This window comes from Lutjanus erythropterus, chromosome 12 (genome assembly GCF_056507025.1).
Source record: "Lutjanus erythropterus isolate fLutEry1 chromosome 12, fLutEry1.hap2, whole genome shotgun sequence".
NCBI lineage: Eukaryota > Metazoa > Chordata > Actinopteri > Lutjaniformes > Lutjanidae > Lutjanus > Lutjanus erythropterus.
Window position 1 is genome coordinate 25260872 of NC_139328.1, and position 23939 is coordinate 25284810.

A 23939-nucleotide genomic window follows, 5' to 3' on the forward strand; every position below is an offset into this window, starting at 1 on the left:
TGAGCCCTAATACACTCAGTCTGGACTAATTTAGGGCACCAGCTAAATAACTAGTATGTAAATATAAATCCACCTGTCAGATGTGACGCTTGTGTCTGACGAAGCATCATTTTTGAACCAGTAGTGACCTCTTGTGGTGCACAGTGGACACTTACACCTTCATGAGGATTTGAACTGTGGGCAGCATTTTCAAACCTCATTCTTCTTCTCTCAAAGAGAAGAAAATATTTAATTTATCACTGCTTCTTGCTCAGTTTAAGTTTAATGATGTCTGTTATATATTAGCTTTAGTTATTTTTCTCCAAATAAGATTCCACTACATACCATTATATGAGTACTTTATCGGACATTTTTCAGATGCAGTTTGATATATAATCAATCATGCAGGCAATTTAATGTTTTAGTGTTGACATCAGGGCTCCCAAGCATTATTTCCAATTTTTAATGTTCATATCTGGATTCCTAACCATTTTTAGCATTGCAGTATGGGTCCTTCATCATTTTAAGTGTCAATATCTGGGTTCTTGACCATTTTTAGTGTTGATATCTGGGTTCTTTCCCATTTTAAACATTCATATCTGGGTTCTTAATTATTTTTAACATTGGTATATGGGCTCTTGACAGTTTCCAGCGTCGAGGGACACAAGCCGACAACCTCTCATTAAGTCCTTAGACACTTTATCTGCAGCCTTCTATGTGGTCTGAGGTGCTAACATTTATTCTGTGGACATTTTGATGTTGAAGTTTTTGAAATGTCACTGCAAAAAAAACAGCAGACAGATCATTATATCCTCACAGCTTTTATTTTGCAGTAATTAAGAAAAAAGTTATAGCAGTTTGACCTCTAAAAAATTATAACTTCAACTTGTCTGATAGGACTGTGAAATTTTACGAATTAAGGCCACAGCGGACTCCCAAATACCTCTTTGATGGTATTATCAGCATGTAATTGTGTTACGCGTTCATCCCAGGCTAATTTTGTGCTAAAGAGCTGTCTGGCCCAGGTCATATTTGGCTCCCTGCTGTCAGGCCTTTGTGCCCCCTGAGGGTCCCCCTTCTGCTGCTGGTACTCGACCATCTGGAGCCGCCATCCTCCGACCACAGGACAGGCCAAGGAGATGAAGGAGGAGGAGGGATGAGGAGGAGGAGGGAGGAAGGAGGCTGAGGAGAAAAGACCAGAGGGTAAGCAGTAGGGCAGGGGGGGACACAGGCCAAATAAGTGACACCACAGAGCTCCATTATTTAGATGAATGTGACACTTTTACAAAATGATGGACAGCGAAAATGCTCTCTAGGGAAGCTGAATCAGTAAAGCCAAATCATTAAAGACAAGAATAAAAATAGAATGAAAAATGTTTGGAATGCTTTTGTTAAAGAACTAATGAAGCATACAGTGCTGTGGGGCAAATGGCAGGAAAATGAGAAGACAAGGGGAAATGGGGAACAATATGAAACATTCCACACATACATTTTTTTTTCCTTATTACATTTTTTAATCACTTTCTTTTTTAAGGGTAGAGAATGATATCGCTTAAAGGAACTTTTTTATCTACAAAACTGGAGGCAGTATGGCTTTTACTATCAAATATAGAAATCCATTTCCACCATTGTGACTTTAAAAGGGTCTTGTAAAGCTTTCTCAAAATAATGAATTACATACCAAGTCATTATTTTGCAATACTAACTCAATATTCTGAGATAAGTAAGTCATTATTTCAGGAAAGTTTATCATTATTTTGAGCTACTAACTGATTATTTTGAGCTACTAAATCATTATTTTTAGAAAGTTTTTCAATGTAATAATAATAATAATAATAATAATAATAATAATAATAATAATAATAATAATAATAATAATAATAATAACTAACATTAATATAATAACTTGCAGGATAATTATTTATTTATTTATTTATTTATTTTTCATCACAGTGGCAGAGATGGAGACTTTTTTGTTTGTTTGTTTGTTTGTTTGTTTTGGGATCCATAGCTGTCTTATAAGACTGAGGACATTAATTTGGTGTGTAGGACGCACATTTTTACAACTGAAGAATATAAGGACCACTTTATCCCTACGGGAATGATATATGAAATCTAAAATGTGAAAAATAAATAAAGAAATCTTTACTCATTTAATATATTTTTTGTCAGGGAGCTGATGGAGAGGAGCAAAAGAATATAGTGATTCAATTTTATCAATTTACAATGCCAAAAAATACACACTTACAACCTGTGCATGTCATTATACTCTTGCACTATACATAAACATGGTACTAAAAAACACAAAACAAAACCAGTTGGTTATTGCTGAATTAGGTGCGTTTTTTTTCATCCCACCGTTAGGAGATTAAGGACGGGACTTGGCCACGCAGAGCAGTATTCTTTGATGACAGCAGGGGCAGTGTTTGAACAGTACGACCTCTCCTGGTACGCAGGAGGACAGATGGTGGCTCTGAGGTCAGCCAGAGTCAGGTCTAAATAAAGGAATTCAGAGAGTACAGAACAAATTCTACTTACAGCGCTGTGCACACCTTATTATCTGAATGAAATGATGGCATTAGAAAAGCATGTAGGCTGCAGTCTTATAATAATTAAGATCACAACATAGTCACCGTCTATGTTGACATTTTGTTACATTCTTTGTTTATTAGTCCCTTTTCACATTATATGTGGTAAACGCCTTAATGAAACAAACCTCACCAGCTCTATGTTTGGAAGTCAGAAACATTATAATTCTAAGACACATTCTTTAAAACACTGCTGTGTCATGTTCAGGGATATCAAACTTTCTCCAGATGTAAAGACCAAGGACTCTTTGTTAATGGCACATAAATATGCCTGTGGAATTGGAAAATACTTCATTTGGTCTGGTGTTAGTTATGACTAGGGCTGTAACTAACGATTATTTTCATTAACAATTATTCTGAATATTATTTTCACAATTAATCGATTAATCGTTTGTCATTTAGAAAAATACTCAGCAAAAATTCCGTTTTCAAATTGTGTCTTTCCCAAAGCTATTAATTTACTATCACATATGACAAAGAAAAGTAGCAAATCCTTACATTTAAGAAAGTACAACTAGCAAAATGATTCATCCTTCATGACCTTTGAACTCTTCAGTACTTATTGCTGCAAATGTAAATGTTGAGATAGAGATTTTAGGCTGATTCTTACACTATTGTCTGTATAATAAAATGTAATACTAGCCTGAATGTCAGGTTAAATGTTAGATTCCTGCTGCATGTCTGTTTTTTAAAGTGTTGTTGCTCTTTGCAGCCAGTAGATGGCAATATCACTCTGATCTGTAAACATGTCACTGACCATAGCAAAACACAGAAAAATATCCAAAATTGATTTGAAAACTGCCAGTTTAATGGCATCTATTATCTAATTTATATCACTACAAACCTGAATCAAGTCCAGCTGGTTAAATTTAAATTGCTTTGCTGTATTAGCTTTAAAATGCCCAACCTTTAGTTTTACAGACACCTTAACGGAAACCACTTAATATTAACTGACATATTTCCTCTTCCTCAGTGAACTAAAATATTGTTGTTTTTTTTTTTTTGATAAGTACATGTCTTGCAGTTGAGTCAAACCCTTTCACTCAGTGACTAATCCATGTGATTTGGTCCAACACAGAGTGAATGGAGCTGCAGCGACAGCAGAAAAAGGAGGGTGCAAAAAAATGACCATATACTTAAGTATGTTGTGCAAAGCAGCAGTGGAATTCTTACTTCCTGCTGCTAATGACATTGGCTTATTCTACCTCTACACATTTAATATGATTTCTGTCTTGAAATGTAATATTATCCTGAGGGTTATGATAAATTGGTCCTTCTGCATGTGTGCATTTTAAAGTGTCATTGCTGTTTTTCAACTAAAAGATTACAACTTTACTCTGATCTGTAAACATGTGTCTGACCATAGTAAAACACAGAAAAAATATATTAAAGTAATTCAAAAATTGGTAGTTAAATGACATGTAATTGAAACTGAAATGACTTTGTTCCTGTATTAGCTGTAAAAGGGTATAATTTTGTTTTTTATGTAATATCACCTAATAATAATGGACATATGTTGTCATCCTCAGTACTGAAATATGAAATATGATTTTATTAAACTGATATTTTACACTTCCTTCCCAGTGATTATGTGATTTGGTCCTGAATGAACAATGCATTGATCCATGTACGCTTTGTAAAGTGTTATTGCTTTTTTCAGCCACTAGATGGCAACATTACTCTGAGCTGTAAACATGGTCGACCGTGGTAAAAAACTGAAGAATGATGAAAATGATTTGAAAATGACATTAATCATGTCATTTAAATCACTTCGAACTTGAATCAAGTTTCACTATTTAAAGTTAAATTACTTTGTTGCTGTATTAACTATAAAATGTTCTAACTTCAGTTTTATAGACACTAATTGCTATATTTTTTTCTGATCAGTAAACTTAAATATCGTCTTTTACTGATAAGCATATATTTTGCAGTTGAGATTAACTTTACTACACAATGAACAGCCAATGAAATCAATGTGGTTTGGTCCAAAATAGAGTAAAGAGAGCAGCTACTAAGGTAGAGGGTCTATAAAGCTCTATATTTACAATAAATTGCCAGATATTAAATATTTAGTCCCACAGAGCAGTAAAATTCTTACTCATTGCCTATTTAAGACACCAGTAGAAAGATTTTGGTAGCGTCTCGTGCACTCCGCGCATGCATAACGAACGCGGAAGTAGTTGGCAGCGTGTCCTCTCGCTCCACCTCGACGCTCTTCGACGTAAAACTGACTCGTCGGTCGACATTTTCGGCACAGCATCATCAGCGCTGACGTGAACCTACGTGAGCGAAGGCACAGGCCGTCCACCCATACTGTAATTAGTGACGAGTCAGACTACGTAAAACTTCGGTAAGTCACTGCAAAGCTGTCACATTTTTGCTCAGCAGAAGTCGGGCAGAGTCGGAGGACAGTGTGCAAACACGTCTGCGGCGCGAAACTTTTCATTGAAACTTTGCTTTGCGGCCAGGCTGATGAATTAGCAGAACAACATGGAGTAGAAAAATGTTCTCATTTGGGAGAGCTGCTGGCAGCGGTTCCTTTCTGCATTAGTTTACCGAGCTGCGTCAAGTCCAGATGGATATCGGATGTCGAGAGAAGGGTGTCACTTCAAAATAAAATGTTACAAAAATGTCACAAATGTGAAAAATATCAAAATATGAGAAATATCAGTGCTTTCATTTTTGGTCCACTTTCTTTATTTCTAAATTCTGTTAATTAAAGGATATACCTTACAAAATAAAAGTGTAAAACATTTTGGGAAAGTCACAGTACGGCTTCATTTTCACTTTGTATCATTAAAATAGGGAAGTTACATTTAGCTTCATTAAATTCTGAGTAAATTGTTGAACTTGATCATTGAAAGTAACGTAGTATTCTACTTTAGGTTACTTGAATAGCACCAATAAAAATTGTGTATACAAGTTGGGGTTTGACATTTAGAGGACTGTAAATAGAGCTGCAGTGATTAGTTGATGAACTGATGAGTTGTTTCTTAATTCGTTTCTTTACTTCTCCATGACAGTAAACGGAATATTTTTGGGTTGTGGACAAAACAAGACATTTGTGGACGTCATATTGGGGTTTGGGGAAACTGTGCTGAACATTTTTCAACATTTTCTGACATTTTATAGAACTAACAACTGATCAGTTAATTGAGAAAATGATGGACAGATCAATCGATAATGAAAATAGTAAGTTGTAGCTCTAATTGAAGGCTAAGTAAATGTTAATTGTATTCTACTGTGACACCTTCACAGCAGTTCTTCTAAAAATTGAGTTTCAGGGTGAATCATGCTCTAATTTAATTATAATCTCTTTGATTTGATATTAACATTGCATTTGCACTTAATAATTGGATGTTTCATTCTTTCAGTAGCAGATAATAGGAAACTTTGACTTGAGATAGTACTAGGAGCACATCATAGAGCCTCCCCTGTGGTTAGTTCCTGATGAGAATAGTTTTGAAGCATTTAAGCTATAATCTGCTCTCTGGCTGGTGACTGTGATGCTGATACAGTTTGACTGACAGAAATAGTGTCATTCTAAAAACATATTTTCATGGATATGTTTACATTAACTTACATTACTTTCATCTTTTTAAGCCACTGGGTCAGACAGGGTGAGATTTTTCTTTATCTAATTTTATATTTGGTTTTGTTTTGTGGAAACATTTTTGTCCATAAGGGCCTTCAAAATCACCAAAATATAAAAATTCCTTATAGTAACTCAGCTTCTTCTTGGCACATTGGAACTGACTATTAAAACCTGAATTCGATTATGAATTTCTTCATTAAAACTGAGATATGTTGGTGCCCTTGAAGCTCGCCTGATAGAGCGTGCGCCTCATGGCCGCCGCTCAGTCTTCACCCCCCCCCCCCGCCCCCGCCCTTTTCCTGTCTTCACTTAAGCCATCTCTATTGAATAAAGGCATGAAAAGCCCCAAAATATACTTAATAAACAGATATCAGTAAATAGTCAAGTTGTTGAACAGCATAGAAAACAAAGAAAATTCACTCTCATTGCAGGTGTTAAAAGGTGCATCATGCAGTGTCAGGAAAAAACATTGTTATCAGATGTGACATAGGGTAGGGTTAGATTCATGAGGGGAAATCCTGTTCAAAACAAAAGGCAAACACTGCCTAACTAGTTATGTGAAAATAAAGTTTGGTATCACATGAAAATTGTTTGCTAGTGATCTCTGGTAAGAGCATTGAAGAAGAAAATATAAGGAGGGCCTCTATCTGTCTCAGTATTAGTTTTAACAATCTGTTTGTCTTTCTGTTGAGGTGACTGACTATGGATGCCTCAGTCTCCCCTCAGCTGGACAGCAGTCTAAATGACTCAGTGACGGATGGAGAAGAGAACCACAGTGAAGCCAGTCCGTCTCCTGCGGCTCCTCCTCAGGTACACACACATCTTGTTATAAAGTGTTTAATGATCTAAACTGACAGCGAAGGTACCGCAGGGAGTCGGTGTCACTTCAACACTTGGCTGTTTAGCATTACAGCATGAAATGTTTAGACATTCCACTCTATGAAAATGTCTGCAGATTACTTTCTCTTCTTTTGCACCACGCATAATGTCAGTGCTTTAAAGTCATGTTTATCTCTGCGGATTTTTGGCGTGAATGCCTGCAGGTGTCTGTGGCGACAGAGTCTCCTGGTGTGACTGTTGTCCACCTGTCTGATGGTCAGACGGTGCAGGGGGTCATTCAGGCTCCACAGACCTCTGTCATCCAGTCACCGCAAGTCCAGACTGTCCAGGTGAGAGCACGCGACGGCCTCTGCCATGATTTCTACTTGTGTTAACCTTAAGGTTCTTTTTCTAAAACTGAGACCAGGCTGATCTAAGATACTGAATATTAGCAGCACATTATAGGCTGTGTAAATAAAAATATTATTATCAGCAAGATATGTCCTACAGTCATTTGGAGTTCAAGTGAATTTGTAAGTCATTCAAGACACGTCTGAGTCATGCCTCATTTATGTCAAAGGTTGTTTCAAGCCAGCTCTTAAGTCACTGATATCAAATCCATTCGTAGTCTCTGGTGTCTCAGAGCAAATCTCAAGTCAGGCAAGACAAGTGCAGGTCCTTTCTCAAGTCTTTCAACTCAATTCAAGTCTCAAGTTGAGTCTCACATATTTTAAGAGAAGTTAAAAACAAGCCTCTAGTCTGTCAGAGCAATTTTCAAGTCAGGTCTGAAGTCAACGCTTAAGTCATTCAAGACATCTCCAAGTCAAATTTGTCTGAAAGTTTCCATTTAAGTATCAAATAACTGAAGTCAAGACCTGGTCAGGTCTCAAGACATTTAAAACAAGTCAAGACAATTTCTAAAGGCTTTCAAGTCAGTTCAAGTCACATCTGTGAGAGCAAGTCTCCATTATTTGAAGTCAAGTCCAAGCCAAATCTCTTGTCTGTCAGAGTAAGTCCCAAGTCAAACCTCAAGTAATTCAAGACAAACCCAGGCCAGGCCTCAAGCCACTCAAGACTGATCGAAGTTAAGTCCTCATTTTGGTGACTTAAATCAAATTTGGGTCCAAAAAAGAAAAAAAAACAGTTGTGAACAAAAATGGAACAATGAAAACAATTCATTGTGTGTATAATAGAAGAGTTTACAGGTTGTAATGTTAGTGTTAGAGTTGTTAATGAATGAGGATTTAGGTGCCATGTGTAGAAGGTGCTCTGGAGTACATGTGGTCTAATGCAGTGCATCTGTTAATTGGATTGATGTGAGTAGCAGGAGCTGAGTTTTAAGCTCATCAGTCTAACCTTCACATTCAATAGATATTGTTGTTGTGTCTGGGCAGGAGGACAGCTGCACAAACTGTCGACACATCAGACAACACTGACCTGTGGGGTGAAGCTGTTTGAGGCTGGACAAAATCATAATGTGACTGTCTCACTGAAAATGTGGTATAGACGCACAGATGATTCAGTATCTTCAGCGCTTGAGCAAAACAGTTTATGAACGCCGAGAACTGAAATATGCTCCCCTTAGATTTTATCAAGTAACATCTTGCAGCAGATTTCATACATGTGCAGGTTTATTTGCAGAGCAAAAGAGATTTCACATGTGATTTCATGAAAAGTGTCTTTATATGGAAATAGGCCAGGGTAAAGATCAAATCTGTGAACTGCACAGTAAAAGAGCAGATGCGAACCACAACGTGGTTTTGTTAACCGATTTCAAAGTAATCTGTTATATCAGTGAATCTCATCAACAACAACTTTGACTTCGTTGTGGTGTTGGCTGGAGTTTCACAGTAATAATGACACTGTCATAGAAATCCTTTGATTCTTAAACACACAATACGTAAATTCTGCCACTAGTCTATCTAAAGTATCTGACATGTTTAGTATCAGATAGATTAGAGAGATAATCGACTACCTCCTTCACTCTCTGACGTATCCAATGTGTCCTGTGTTTTCCTGAAACTAGCAACAGCTAGTAGGAAACGCACTGTTACCTTGAATTAATTACCTAAATTTGCTGGTCAGAGTATATTTATGTTGTCCCAAGTGTAAACGTATGTAAAAACAACACAGAAAGGGCAACTCTTCCTCAACTGTAACACTTGTAGTAACTTTTTTTTGTCACAGGCCTTTGGGCCATGATCACTGTCAACCTTTGACACTGCATCAGTGATTTAAGACTAAAGACGGTGTGCACAGCAACAGAAAAATTACAAATGCAGTCACTGCACTTCTTTTATAAGCCTCTGTTTTGAGAGCAAGAACCTAAAAAGCATACTTCCATATCAATCAATGAATGGACATAGACATTCTTCTATTTGACCTGGCATAAATCAGTCTTGTCTTTTGTCTAGCACAGACTTTGTCTTGTAACAGTGCCAAAGCAGCCTTTGTGTTGGTAAAGCACCATTACATACCAGTGTGAGTCATAAAAGCTTACTGATTGATGACACGTAACCAGGTCAGATATACTGTATGTTTGTTTTCATTCAGCAGTACAAGTTGGGCAACCAAATGTATGTCATACTTGGGGAAAGGAGGTTGTTACCACATGCATTCCCAAGTTATTACACAGTGCATACTGTAGAACTCTTTAAAGACTCTGTTGAGTTGTATTATGGGTTGAAAAGATTAAAGCATAGATAAATATTCACTCTGTTACATACAGTAAATTAAACGCCCCCAGTTTGGAGAAGCAGAGAGCAGTACTAAGCAAAGTAATGCTATGGACAGGGTCAGCAGCAAGACATATTTCAGCCACCTGAAAATGGCCATGTTTTCACTGCTTTGCCTTGCTGCCAGACAGTCTTTTGCGATGGGTAACCACTGTTATATAAGCCAAATATCACTCAACCAGACTCCTTTGGCAGAAACAGTCATTTAACCTGGCAGAACATGGGAGTTGCTGATCTGTATGTTAGTTTGTGCATGATTTTGGTGAATGCAAGTGAACCCTTCAAAACACCAAAGTCACACAATAACATACACAAATGAACTGACTGAGGCAGCGGTAGACCAGCAGCTCCCATGGTCTGCAAGGTAACTGATTTTGCCACTGGAGTCTGGTTGGATTGGAGAGAGCAATATTTCATTTATATTAAACAGTTTTCCTTTTTCTGTTGGAAAGGCTGACAGCAAGCTAAAGTGGTGAAAATATTTTAAATATAGCATACACTTAAACTGATAATTTTTTTAGGTGGCTTAAATACGTTTTTCTGCTGACCCTGTCCACATCAATACATTGCTTAGCTTCCTGCACCAGTATGCTGACCACCATCTACTATAATACACTGACTATGGATAAGTAACTCCTACAACCCCACTTCAAATAATCTGAACTATCCCTTTAAGGTTCATGGCTTAAAATGTTGCTCAAAGTCCTTCTTTGACGTCATCCTTCAATTTCACAAATTGTTTTTACCAAAGACATCCCAGTTTACACAGAAATGTCTGTGTACAGAAAGCAACTCATCCTCAGTAATTACACTTAACACTGAAGATGAAAGAAGATGAAAAAAACAAAAACAATTGCGGATTACTCACCAATTTTTAATACTGTTCGTTTTCTACAGATTGCCACTGTGGCAGAGCTTGATGATGACGCGTCAGACACACAGAAGAGACGAGAGATTCTGTCCAGGCGTCCTTCTTATCGGTGAGAAGACGTCAACAGTTAGACAAGAAAAACTATATGGCAAAGTGTGAAGTCAGTTAATATTGACTTGCCTGTGTGGAATCAGTTTGTGGAATTCTCCTCTCCCACAGAAAAATACTCAATGAACTTTCATCAGATTCACCGGCAGTTCCTAAAATCGATGAAGAGAGGACGGAGGAGGAGGTGCCAGCCTCCAGTGCAGCCACAGCATCAGTGCCGACCTCCATCTACCAGACCAGCACAGGACAATATAGTCAGTACATACATAAAAACAGGGATATTAGCTGAACTTGAACCAGCCTTAATTCAGTTTACCCACTAAATGGAGTTCATTGTGTGCATGTGAATATTTCGTTTTCTGTGGACTGAAGTGTAGGTTCAGGAAGTATTTTTCCTTCCCAGTAAATGTAGATTTCATGTTCAACGTTCAGTATAGCAACACATAAAACTCCTGGATAATGTAATACTATATGCACATTTCTTATTAATATGAAACTTTTTTCTGCAGGTCTTTAAATCTTAAAAAGCCTAAAATCTAATTATCTGAATTTAGGCCTTAAAATGATCGTGACAGGACTTAATGCAGCTTTTATTAAGTTGCATAAACTTATGTCTCACTTTTAAATGTGTTTTGGGGGGAAAATTGTCTGTATGAGGCTGTAACAACTACAAAGAGACTAACATGCAGAAACCCTGTGTCAGTTAAGTGTGGTAAATGGCTTAAAATACAACAGGGCCCAGGTGCCTCAGTGCTGTTGCTATGGAGAACATGGACTGCAACCAGGAGCACAAATCCAAGCTGTAGCATATTCAGAAAGCTCTGATGAGTCAATCAGTGGCAATAAACGGCATCATTGTTGCCGCATTTGTTGCAAATTAACTGTGTAGACTCATAATTCTAAGCCTGGTGATTAAAAATGTTTTGCCGCATTGCTCCTTGGGAATAGTTGTCGACTTCTCTTATTAAGTTTTTATGTGATGTAATGTTTTTATGTCTTATACTGTTGACTTTTGATAAATATACTACAGTTTGTGTTGCATGTGTGATAAGTCATCTCACATTTTCTATCAGAGACACGTGAATATAACTTTTGCTTTTTAAATCCTAGATACCTGACATAAAACTTGACCCACTTTGCTCTTGCATGTCATAATATAACTGAACCTTGCTCCCACACAGTTGCGTTCTCTCAGGGGAGAGCCATTCAGCTGACCAGCCCAGGAGCTGAAGCCCTGCAGGGGGCACAGACCCTGACTGTGGCCAGCTCTCCCACCCCGCAGCCTGGAGCCACAATCCTACAGTGTGCAGCTCAACCCGGAGACTCCCCGCAGCAATACTTCATTCAGGGAGGACAGGTGCTCATCCAAGGTACAGTTTAAATGATTTTGGACAAATTTAATATGCACACGTCTAGAAAATTTAGAATTGTTTGCAAAAGAACACAATTTGCAGGTTCTCTTATGTTTTGAAGTTGCAGAATATTTTGAGGAAATGCTGTGATATACAAATTTAAAATGTGATACACAGTTTGAACACAGTACCTTGCAAGATTCTAACATGTGGCATCCGACATCTGGGGATAACATTAATTTCTACTGTGACATACCATATATTGAGGCTAAAATCCTGATCTTTGTAAATGAAATGTAACCCAGTAGTCCCCAGCTGAAATCATTAGGATTGTTTAAAAGAAAATGTAAAGGGTACATCCACAATCCTGGGTGTTAGGAGCCATAAAACACAGTTTGTCTGGGAGCCAGTTTATTACCAGCAGGGCTGAATAATATTTGAAGTGTCAGTATGATTAGAGATTTTAATAAGACGAAGGACTTAAATAAAAATGTGTGAAAATATTAAAAATGCACACGGAAAAACTCAAAGTGCTGTGTCAACTAATGACTCTCAGCCATGCACCATCTTTCACTTTGAAGTACCATACTTTTGTAGTAGCACTACCCACTTTGTAAGCAAGGATGTCAAATTTAATCTTTCTCAGTTTGAAAGGAAACTCTTGGACAAAACTTTTTTGATGCCTCAGAGACTTCTCTCACCACCTTTGTTGCTGAGACACATAGTCTCTGACTTTGAAAATTAGTCTGGATAAGTGTTACATTAACTCCTATAAATATAAAATTTTGAACAAAAATACAAAAAGTAATACACGTAATACAAAACAATATAACATACTGTAATTAAACAAGTTTGAGATAGAAAAATATATAGACATAAGATTTTAACAATTCAGTGCACAGTATCAACAACATAAATCATAGGTTAATACTGAGCAACACTTTTCCTTGTCTCTTTATTGTATTCCATTCCACTCTTGTACTCTTTTTATATAAAAATAACAAAAACAAATGCTTTGAAAAGAAATAGATATTTCTCACTTGCCACAATATTTTAAGAGAGTTTATACATTTAAGTTGGAGCCAATGAAAATTATAACCTTGGCTTGGTCTTTTTACTCACATTTCCACCTTCTGGCACAAAAGTTTTTGCAAAAGTGTGACAGTTTAATTGTATCTTCTTTAGTATTTGGATGCCAAAAGAGAATCTTTATGAATGTGGCTTGGCCTCTAAAGGAAAGTCATGGTCTCAGGGATCCTGTAGAAGGATAGATTACCTGCCTTGTATTCCAGATACACTCCTACTCTGGAGGACTGAGGGCCTGACATGGGATTTTGGATGTTGCTGTGTTTGAATTGACAGCTGTTTCTCTAAGAAACTAATCCCCAAGACCTGAAGTTATTTTCCAAATGCACATGCATTGAAATTCCATGTTTTGCAGATATCCTTATATGTGAGTAATATTAAACCTTCCACTACGGTTCTTTCCACCTCCCAGCAACAATGACCTGTCAGACCTGGATCTGCCACCTTTCTAGAAATTGGTCTGTGTGCCCTCGATAAAGTTGAGATTTTTTTGACTAGTGTTACCTTTCTGTTTGCCTCAGTGTGTTTTGACATGATGAATACAGCTTTATATCAACAAAGGATCCACTTAATTCACTGTCCCCAGGATCTTTTGGCCAACCCTCATTAAGAATCTCATCTCCTACCTCTTAACACGGCCAACATCACATCTTCAAAGTACTGAAAAGGACGTCTATTGGAGCTAGGAAAGTCTGTGGATTCATTAAGACATGAAAGTGAAGGCTTTGTCTATAGAAAATAGGTGTCATTCACTGTGTGTGAGAGCTGCTCCAGCTTTTCTTCGTTCCTTCTAAGATCAGTGATCTCCGTTGTGGCCTGACTCACCTCACTTTTCTCCTGAGATATGTTCTGCTTCTTCACATCATAATACTGTTTTTCAATCATATTAATTACCTCAGTAAAGATCTTCTTGCAGTAATATACTGTTTTATTAGCTGAGCAAAAGGGCTGAGCCCTCATCTCCTGTTGACGGACCTTCATGTCCTTCCTTTTGTTTTGGATTCTCTACTGGATGTTTTATCGACTCACCTCGAGCTCTCTCTGCCTCTCAGTCATTTGTGCTGCAGCTGTGACTGTTGCAGTCTTTATACAAGAGAGATTCCTGATGAGTACAGAAGAAAGCCTCTTCACCGTGTTATGACAAAAGCAAATAATCTCCTTAGTTTTCTTGGTGAAGTTGACATGCACGTGTTTTCCAAATGTAGGGGATTCATGGTGAGGCTGGACATACTGCACACAGTATTACGTCATATACACCAGACAGAACTTGAGGGCTTTAAGCTTTCTTCCACTGCAGACATCACAGGTCCAGCATATGAGTGATCTGCTTTGAGTGCAGTCTTCTTTAGCTCCTCCACTAAATCAGCTGATAGGGTGTTTTTTGCCTAGAGAGGCCTTGATGTGAAGGTCTGTCTATATGGAGGGCAGCTGCAGATTTTTGTCTGATCCTCTTCATCACAGAGACTTTTAATACAGATCATTGAGTAAATATGCCCACAAGGACCAGTCACTTGATCCTTCAGTAGATCCCAACAAATAAAACAACACAGCATTTCTGGGTCCCAAGGAATTTCTTGGTCTGCCATTTGTACATGAAAATGAACTTCGGATCGCTTCACTTCACACAGAAAGTTTCTTTTTTCAAACAGTATGTATTTGGTGATCAGCTGCAATGAGCTTGTCTGCTCTTGCGCTTGGCTCTCATATTCCTTTAACTGGCAGATGTCAGGAATGGGTGGGAATGATGAAATGTCTGAACAGAACAGAAGTTGATCTACCTGAGAAGCAATAAAGGCTAGGCAGTAAAGCCTAATTAATTACAGTAAGCAGTGTGTGCTCAGCATCTGTTTACATTATGAAGACAGTACTATGCCAAGACTGAAGTTAATTGGTTATTTGAAACTGCTGAGTTACAGTATTAACTTTCCAGGTTGGGTCAGAAGAAGCAGCCAAATCCACATCATCTTTTTCTCTATTTGCTTGTTTCTCTTACGGGTCTGATTTTCCATCAAAACAGCTCATGAATGGAGTTTTCCAGTACCATATTAAAATGCACTATCACAATCGGCACATACATACATGCAAGCATGCACACTATAATTACATAACTCAAGCTTCCACACTATGAAAGTTTTCCTTTTTGTCTCTCCTTTTGCATGGCAACACAATTAATGAAAACTACTGGCTGCTTAAAATTCAGGCAAAATGCATTAAAATGAACAAGTATGGACTGCAGTGGAAGACTTCTGATAGCAGTGTTAAGTATGCTTCGGTCTAAAATGAATATAGTATAAATCTCTATTTTAAACCTGGAATTTTCCCTGGAGTGTCACCTGAGGTTTGCTGGTGGATAGTTTATTTAATAGAGGACATCCCAAAAACTGGACTGGACTAACACTGGTACTGGAATAAACAGGAGATTTCGAGGCAAAAAACAATGTGCACACTGTTTTCTGCTACCACAATGTTTTTTATAGACATACATGTCTCAAAATGATGGCAATCTACAGGTGATCAAACTGGAAAGCCAACAAGTGTTGTAGATTGCTATAATTTTTAGAAATGTATACATAAAGTACAATGGGATATGTGTTATTTCTGTTTGTGCCTGATTGATTGATTAAAACCTTGCACAACAATAGTAAATAAAATATATTATATTATTATAGTGGGAGCACAGTGTGTGCAGGCTCTACTTCTACTTAAAAAACATTGTTTTCATGCTGAAGTTTTATATTTGTGATCATTGTGTGGTATACTCATAGCCAAATACTTTTTAAGAAAACAGCTACTGTAAAAACCTATGAAACCATGTTTTGTTGAAATTATACAAAGGATGAAATTTGACTTTTTGCTTTCATGGCAATAACAACAATGTGACGCTATAACTGTTATCTCTTCTGCAAGGCATCTATCAGCTGTGGTGGGTTTCGGTTATCATCAAAGGCACTGATGACTTTTCACCACAATAGCTCTTACGTTACAGTTTTTTTTTCAACAACGACAGGTCACGCCCACTCCACTACCTACTCCTACCCAGTTATTTGCCTACTTACTCCAGCAAAATTTTTTATTGCTGTTACTGGGAAATTTAAAAAGCATCAGTTCCTGTATGGCAAAAGATTTTCCCAGCCAGCAAACAAGTCTTTAGAACAGCAAATATAATCTGTTCACAGGCTTTGTTAAATAACTGTTATGCCCGTTGCTCAAATTGCAAAATTGTACAGCATGTTATGATTACTTTGATCAAACGTAAAACCTCAATTATCTTTAATCTTTCTGTCATCCTTCCTCTCGTCTTTTAAGACAAACACAAACACACACAGCACACAAAATAACTCCAATCAGGGTGCTCAACAGTTTGCACGGCAGCCACTTGGGACACAATATCCTCTTGTTTGTTGAGCGTCTCTCTAGTTGCGTCACTAGCGCTAAAAATACAGCCCCTCCACTACCAACCCCCCCTCCTTCTCTCCCTTGCTCCCTCCCTCCCTGCCTGCTCGGCTCACATTGTGTTTCTCTATTTCAGCGGCTGATCTGCGGGGGGGAGGGGAGGGGAGGGGAGGGGAGGATGGGAGGAACTCTAATCCAGGGTGTTTTACTGACTTCAGCGGGCAGGAGTGATGTCATTGTGATGTCAATGCCTGTAATTGTAATCGGGCTGCAAAGTTGACGAGTGACCACTCTGATTCAGAGAGAGCTGAGAGAGGAAAAGGAAGAAGGAGAAAGAAAACGTTCTAGCAAAGCAAGAAGGAGTAAAGGTAGAGGAGTGTTTTCTGTGCTGAGGTGCTTTACTGCCGTGGTGCTGGATTATTGGAAACAAGAGATGGCTGTGACTGGGGATGAGACTGAGTCAGGTAGACTTTCTCTTATACACGTTTTTATGTATTATGTGCAAAAGTTGGTGTCTTTTATTTTACTTTTCCTGCCTTGTAGTGTGGGATGCATGTATTGCATATGTTTTCAGCTATGTTTGCCCATGATGATTTTAAGGGTATACCTGTTTTTGTGATATTTTGAGATATTTTTTTCCAACTGCAAACAAATGTTTTGTTTTTACAACTGTAAGAACAAATCATTTTCTTGCAGAGAAATATTTAAGAAATTTGAATCCCTTTTAAATAACTTAATGCCTTGTGAAATTGAGGAAGGAACATGCCACAGATTGGACAGTTGTCCTTCCCATTTCAACACAGGAAAAGCACTGTGACACCTCAGTGTTGTGTGTTTTTTTAAAAAAAGGGAGAAAACAGCTTAAACAGGTCATACAGTGTTAGTTTGCCCAACTCTGTTCCTGTCAGTCTGTATCCCGCTGTAATACACACACATAAACACACACACACACACACACACACACACAAACACACATGCAAAGCGTGCTGCTCTCTGAACCACCAATGGTTGTCAGGCAGAAAGGCAGGGAGACGGGGGGGGGGGGGGTAAGAAGTAAAGGGGCGGGTGGCAGTCGGCGGGGAGGGGGGGGGTTAAGATAGTCGTCTGTTTGACGTCACTCCAGTTTCCTGGAACAGAGGCCAGGCAGGGAAGAGAGAATGCAAAACGGGTGAGTGAGACGCACAGACTGACGTCAGCACAGCCCGAGTCACTCTGTTATCACAATGAGAGACACACTGTGTGTGTATGTATGTGTGTAGGTGTAGGTGTGTTTGTGTGTGTGTGTGTGTGTACACTCGCTGTGTTGAATGAGCGTGTGTGTGTGGACAGGGCAGAGGGGGAGAAGATAAAAACTTCTCAGGAACAAAGTGAAGAGAAACTGAAATGCGAGAGACAGTATGCAGAGCAGTTAACAGTTGAGTCATCTGATTGATGACTCAACTTCAACAGAACATAAACCGCATCCACAAAGCTGTTTTTTTTTCCAGAATCAGTATCACTTTTACTGATAAATGGAATAAACTACCAGTTATCAGTGGCACACTCTGGTTCATATTGTGATCAACACGACGTCACCTCACAAACACACAAGTGGAAAAAAAAAATATTAAGACCTATGGGAAGGCGCTGTTAACATTTGCCATATGTATAAGGGATGCCAAAGATAACACAGTGTTGAGTATGTCTATTTATGAATGTGTCCATGTATCATCCAAAATCAAAACAAAACTGCATTAAAGCCAAGCAACTCATTTTTGTTTTGTGCTGTATTAGGACACAGTTAAATATGTGTACCTAACTGAAGGAGTCAAAGAACTGTTGAAAGATATATGTATTAATGTGATAACCCAACAATATTAATATGATGTAATAAATGCAGTATTTGCAAACACGTCAGTTCCACAGCTACTAGCCTGCTGCTAACACTCTGGCGCTCCTCCGTAATTGTGTAGCAGTGTAGCCACAAAAACCAGTAACTTCAATTTCTGCTGCCACCTGACACTAATCCCAGAGTATAAATTACTTATTTGTGTGCACACATGAAGTAATTTAAGAGCAGAAGCACTAATTAGAGACCACAAGTAAAAAAAAACACTTCTTACAACTGCTGTACCCGTAAAAATGTTAATGTGAGGAAACTTCCATTATGTATTTTAAAAGAAAAGTTGGAGGTCTTTGGGTTTTTGTGTTATTTACTTATTTATTTTATAAGTCAGCGTCTAGTGGCCATTAGAGGAACTGCACTGTAAGTCATGTCTTCAAGGCTTAAAGATTCTGACACTGTTTTTTAATTCCTGCTTGGTAATGCATCAAGTAATATAATATATTGATTAGTGTACATTTCACAGTTTTCCCAAGCTCTTAACTGCTGCATTAGTTAGAAAATAATCAGCGATTTGGTGAGCTCACTCTGCGCCTTAGTGTTGTGCAAATACATAATTGCAACCGCTGAGAAAGACACAAATGAAACAAAAAGAAAAGCCAGTCTTTTTACTCCAATAATTCAGGTCATTAAAGAAGAAATATCTGTTCACAAGGAAAATCATGGTCAGAGGAAATGAATCTTTTAAGGCAGGAAGGAGAGCGGATAAGCGCTTTTGGCTGAAGTCACTGTCTAACATCCTTTGGTGAAATACTTTCATGTTTACTGTATCTTTAAGAGGAAAATGTGAAGATGCAGACTGTGTGATTAAAAAATTGGAAAAAATCAGGGGAAAAAAAGCGAAATCAGCACAAAGTCATGGCACTTGGAGTTCTAATGCTTTCGTCCATCTCCCCCCCAATAGCTGCCACGGGAGACATGCCTGCCTATCAGCTGCGTTCGCCCAACTCGGGCTTGGCCCAGAGCATCGTGATGGCTGCATCCCCGGGCACCATGCAGAGCCCGTCATCGCAGCACGCTGAAGAGATCACCCGCAAGAGGGAGGTCCGCCTGATGAAAAACAGGTAGGGGCTACTGCCAGTAGTAGTTTTAGCCTTCTGGACATCTCTTTTTTTTGAGATATCTGCCAGAACTTACCCTATTGAACAAGATGCCAATGAAATAACTGGTTCATTCTTAAAGGGATCAGAGAGAAAGTGAGTAGTGTTACTAGAGTATATAACTATTTCTGGAGAGAAAATAAGCTTATGTTCATTGCACAATGATTTACAAATGCAGTCACTGAGATGTCACTGCAAGCCAGCGTATTTAGAGTGCTTATGGCTTTAAATATTTGAGTTTTATTTTCTATCCTGCAGTCACTTTGTGAGAGCTTATTTCTCCATTTTCAGATGAAATCCGGCCGCTCTACTCCTAATAGGCTTTAAAGGGACTGTAAAACAAAGAAGTTACCATTGGAAACCGTTTTTTAAATGCTTTCCGAATTCATGCACTAAAGGAGAAGACTCAACCGGGTCTCCAGGGAATTGGACAGTCCGACAGACAGTCTGTGGGTTGATCTTCACACGTTGTAGTTGCCAAAACGACAAGTCACAAATAGTGTGAAGGTCAAAGCTTCGACATGCTGCTTTCATAGATGTCCAAATGTTTCTGTGCCCCTCATTCATAATTACTGAGAGAAATGCTGCAGCAGGCAAATGAGCGGTGGTCTGGGAAAACATAAATGTGAAAGCAGTTTACTAATAAAACCTGAACTTGACAGCCTTACAAACATCTGCTCTCTTGGATTGTGCATAGCTTGCATTTTCTCTGGAGCCTAAATTACATTTTCATCAAGCAACTCAAACATATTTTCCCTCTTTTCCTCTCTTTCCGCTCCAGGGAGGCAGCTCGTGAGTGCCGCAGGAAAAAGAAAGAGTATGTCAAATGTCTGGAAAACCGCGTGGCTGTGTTGGAAAACCAAAACAAGACCCTGATTGAAGAGCTGAAAGCACTGAAGGACATTTACTGCCACAAGGCCGAGTAGCGGCGGCTGTCTGCGGTCACAGGCGGAAGACAGTGCCGTTTACAAGCTGCTACAGCAAAACAAAAAAAAAGAAAAGACTCTGGAACAAAAACTGCTTTGACCGTCTTTGTTTCCCTGCTCACTCAGGCCTGGTTTACGCTGAATTCAGAAGTGTCCCGGGGAATTCGAAACAGCTTGAGCTTGCCAGTTTTGCTCTTGTTCTTATCTTGTGCTCTTTGCATGTGAAGACTCAAGTGTCATACAGCACACACTTATGCTTGCTGTTGCTTTTGTGCACGGGCGAAGCCAGCCAATGAGAGCCAGCTGAAGAGAAGAGGAACAGGAAGAGGAAATACAGGTGCTTCCTGAAAATGTACCGCTCAAGTAAAGAGATTACGAAAAATCCTTGGTGGGGCAGCCAGGTCTCACTACCAGCATGTTTCTCAGAGGTCAGATGAGGTGCACACAAAGCTACGCAGATCCACCACCAGCTGCAACAGGGCAACTCAACCGTGTTTACCTGATAATGTCATTTTCGCTGCCGTTTTTTGGTCCTTTCATGCATTCCTTTATGCGAAAACACAATTAAAGAGAAATATCTTAAAATATTTTACCAGTGAAGTGATTTCCTGGATTTCATGTTTTCAGTTTGTATAGAAGTTGTTGATTTGGTCAAAAAAGTTTTTCAAGAAACACGAGTGAACTAGAGGAATTCAAGATGAAAAATTTGTCTTATGTTTGGACGTTTCTGCACACAACCTTAAAATATATTTCAAGCCATTGAAGAGAGGCATTATCTGAATCAGAACTTGGTTAGAAAAGTCCAATAGAGCCTTTATTTTTCTTCACTAAAGTGAGTTGATTGTAGTATTTATGATGACAGAGCACAGCTGCGCTTTAGTCAAAGCACAGAAAGTACCAAAGTGTCAGTGTGGATACCATCAGAGTTTATATTCTATAACATTTATTTGCAAAGTTCACTCCGCAACTTTATACACTCTCCAAAGCAAATGTAATCTATCAACTGGTTGTTAAACATGTTAAAAATGCAATTGTTTACTCGATCCTGAAAAACCTACATTTTATAAACCAACATCTTAAGAATGAATAACTGTTGTGCTTTACTGTCAAGTCATGCAAGCATCAGTTTTGTTTTTCAAATGATGGATATCCATTGTGGTATAAAACTGTATTTGATTATGGCTAGATATTAAAATGCTCTGTTTAAAGGGTGATGCCAATTTCTTTTCTTTTTTTTTAAGGTAATGACAATTTATTTTAATGATAATATATCATCTTGTGTTAATGTTTCTGGTGATTTTGAAAACTGCTTGCTTTCTCTGTTAATGTAGTTGTTGAATTTGTTCCACAGAATATATTTTATTGTTAGGAGAAAATGTTAGACAGAGAGCACTTCTTAATGTAACATACCACCTCTTCTTACTGCCAAAGCTCTTTAAGTAACAGTTAGGTGTTTAACTACTGTTTAGCTCAATGATTCATCCTGTGGCAGTCTTGTTGTGTACCAACCAAATGACCCGTCATGGTTTGTGTTCACAGAGGAATGCTCGTTCTATAAAAAGGCAGGTGATAATAAACTTCAGGTTTTCTTTGATATCAACTGAGCTGAATTTCTCTGCACGTAGTTTTTGGCCATTTCATATGGCTCTATCTTTTACCAGGTGTTCTCTTCTCAGTGTACTTCCTTGTTTGAATTGTAAAACCAAAACTATTTTTGTTTATCTAATAAAATACTCAAATGTGATATGGATTGTGTCTTACTGCTTGCTCGGTACTAACGCAACTTCCTTCTCTTCAGGATTCCTGACAGTTTTTTTTATGTTGGTGTGGCTAAAAGTGCACCAAACAGATTTTCCCAATGCAAACAGGGTTTTTCTGGCCAACCAGGAAATTAGCATCGCCCTGGTTCCATCCACAAAAAGCCAATAGGATTTTTCCATTGGATTTTTAATTAGTACAGAAAATAAGCTCTGTGGCAAACAAGTTTATAATATATGTTTTGTTTAAGTTTGAACAAAAGTTTAAAGTTGGGTCACAGACAGCTATTATAGAGCAAATAAAACACACACACAGACACAGACATCAAAAACATATTCACTCTGCCTGTCTGTCCTCTGAGGCCGGGGGCTGGTGTAGCAATTTGTACTGGTAATTGGACATGGTGTCAATTAATGTGGAGCAGTAACTGTTCAGTAAATAGCCTCTCATTCAAAAATAAATTACATCAGGTCTGCTTATGTCCCTCCTGCCCCAGAAATAATAAACTAAGAAATGTTTTTCTCTTTATTACAGTAACACCAGCACTTGCCTGACCAATGAGGATTTGGTCAGACAATAGCGTATTGACCAACCGCCCAAAAGGTGTCAGCCGTAATTTTGTACCAAAGGGAATGAAAATGGAAATACTTCTGTATTCAAATTCCAGTGCAGATTTTGTCTTTTTCACTTGTATTTTTCGATAAATCGACAATTTCTTTAAATAGAAAAAATATAGGCCTCTTTGCATCTTTAGTCACTCAAATGGTACAATTCAATTTTATCTTCTGGAGTGAAAATCAGTCTTTGACTACACGTACACAGAAAAACAGCAGTCTTTACAAGAACTTTGTATGCTGTATGTAGATATGTGACTTCTTGTTTCAGTTTGTTGTCACTTTATTCATTCCACCGTTTTTTCACTCAGTGCCTCTTATGTCAAAGCTGTTGTGAAACAGAATGGTGAATATCCTCATAGAAATAAGTAAGTAATAAATAAGCCCACAGCCACAATGTACACACAGTATATAGTACACAGTGCTGCCAAGGCTGAAGTATACAATGTTCTCGATGCATACCTTTAGCTGTACAGCCATGAGTTGCCTGAGGCAGCGTTGTCTGTCCTCAACGCAATCACAACATAATCTTCTGGGAGCCTGTTGAAGTGTATTTTGTAACCTCTTTGATATATTCCCACACTGGAGCTCACTGCGGCATTACCACCATCAAACACTGCATTCCTTTATTGCCTAAACAACTTCAGTCAAAAGTGAGTTTTTCAAATGGTTTCAAAAGGTCAGTCACGAGGACTGGTGCTAAGAAGACAAAAACTGCTGATAATTTATCTAATCCTCTCCTTTGTGAAAGTGCCGCTACTTGTTTGTGTTTTTCATACATTTTTCATACATAAAGGGTTTCCTCTGGTCCCTAAAGGTCACAAATGATGTAATGTCTTATAACTTTTGGGATTTATACTCGTGCTGAGCCAAAAAAATGTTAGGTCATCTTTGATAAATGTCTTTGTTTGCTACATGTCTTACTGAATAGGACAAAAAAAGTCATGTGAACAAGACAGGCTGATAGCATCCACATTTTCCAAAGCATCATATTCAAATCACAATTTGTACATTTTCTTGATACAAATAAAAATCTGTTGGTTTTGATTAAACAACTCAAAATAGTGATTAAAAATCAATGAAACAACAGTAACACTTTACCAGAAGGGGTGAGTGTAAGACTGACATGACAC

The 23939-nt window shown here is 38.2% G+C and overlaps 1 protein-coding gene and 1 long non-coding RNA gene across 3 annotated transcripts; one reads left to right on the plus strand and one right to left on the minus strand.

The window, feature by feature from the left end:
- Positions 1 to 903: 903 nt before the first annotated feature.
- On the minus strand, positions 904 to 4785 carry LOC146318053 (uncharacterized). The gene is made up of 3 exons (XR_014771622.1): positions 4666 to 4785; positions 2338 to 2474; positions 904 to 1161 (listed from the first exon to the last, which is right to left on the minus strand). It is a non-coding gene; the product is annotated as an uncharacterized LOC146318053 (long non-coding RNA).
- LOC146318054 (cAMP-responsive element modulator-like) lies at positions 4781 to 22178 on the plus strand. Of its 2 annotated transcripts, XM_084731438.1 has the most exons (8): positions 4781 to 4917; positions 6855 to 6972; positions 7206 to 7331; positions 10614 to 10696; positions 10807 to 10949; positions 11877 to 12065; positions 19313 to 19472; positions 20290 to 22178. In XM_084731438.1, the coding sequence occupies exons 2-8, from the start codon at positions 6865 to 6867 to the stop codon at positions 20432 to 20434; spliced, it is 954 nt and encodes a 317-aa protein (XP_084587564.1). In that variant the 5' UTR covers positions 4781 to 4917; positions 6855 to 6864; the 3' UTR covers positions 20435 to 22178. The 2 variants fall into 2 exon arrangements, with proteins under 2 accessions (XP_084587564.1, XP_084587565.1); XM_084731439.1 differs by lacking the exon at positions 7206 to 7331.
- Positions 22179 to 23939: the final 1761 nt, after the last annotated feature.

Excerpts from the sequence above, each read along its gene's own strand:
- LOC146318054 (XM_084731438.1), top strand. The coding sequence starts at position 6,865 with ATGGATGCCTCAGTCTCCCCTCAGCTGGACAGCAGTCTAAATGACTCA. Across the intron at positions 7,332-10,613 it reads CGCAAGTCCAGACTGTCCAG|ATTGCCACTGTGGCAGAGCT; the intron begins GTGAGAGCACGC and ends CGTTTTCTACAG. Across the intron at positions 10,950-11,876 it reads GACCAGCACAGGACAATATA|TTGCGTTCTCTCAGGGGAGA; the intron begins GTCAGTACATAC and ends GCTCCCACACAG.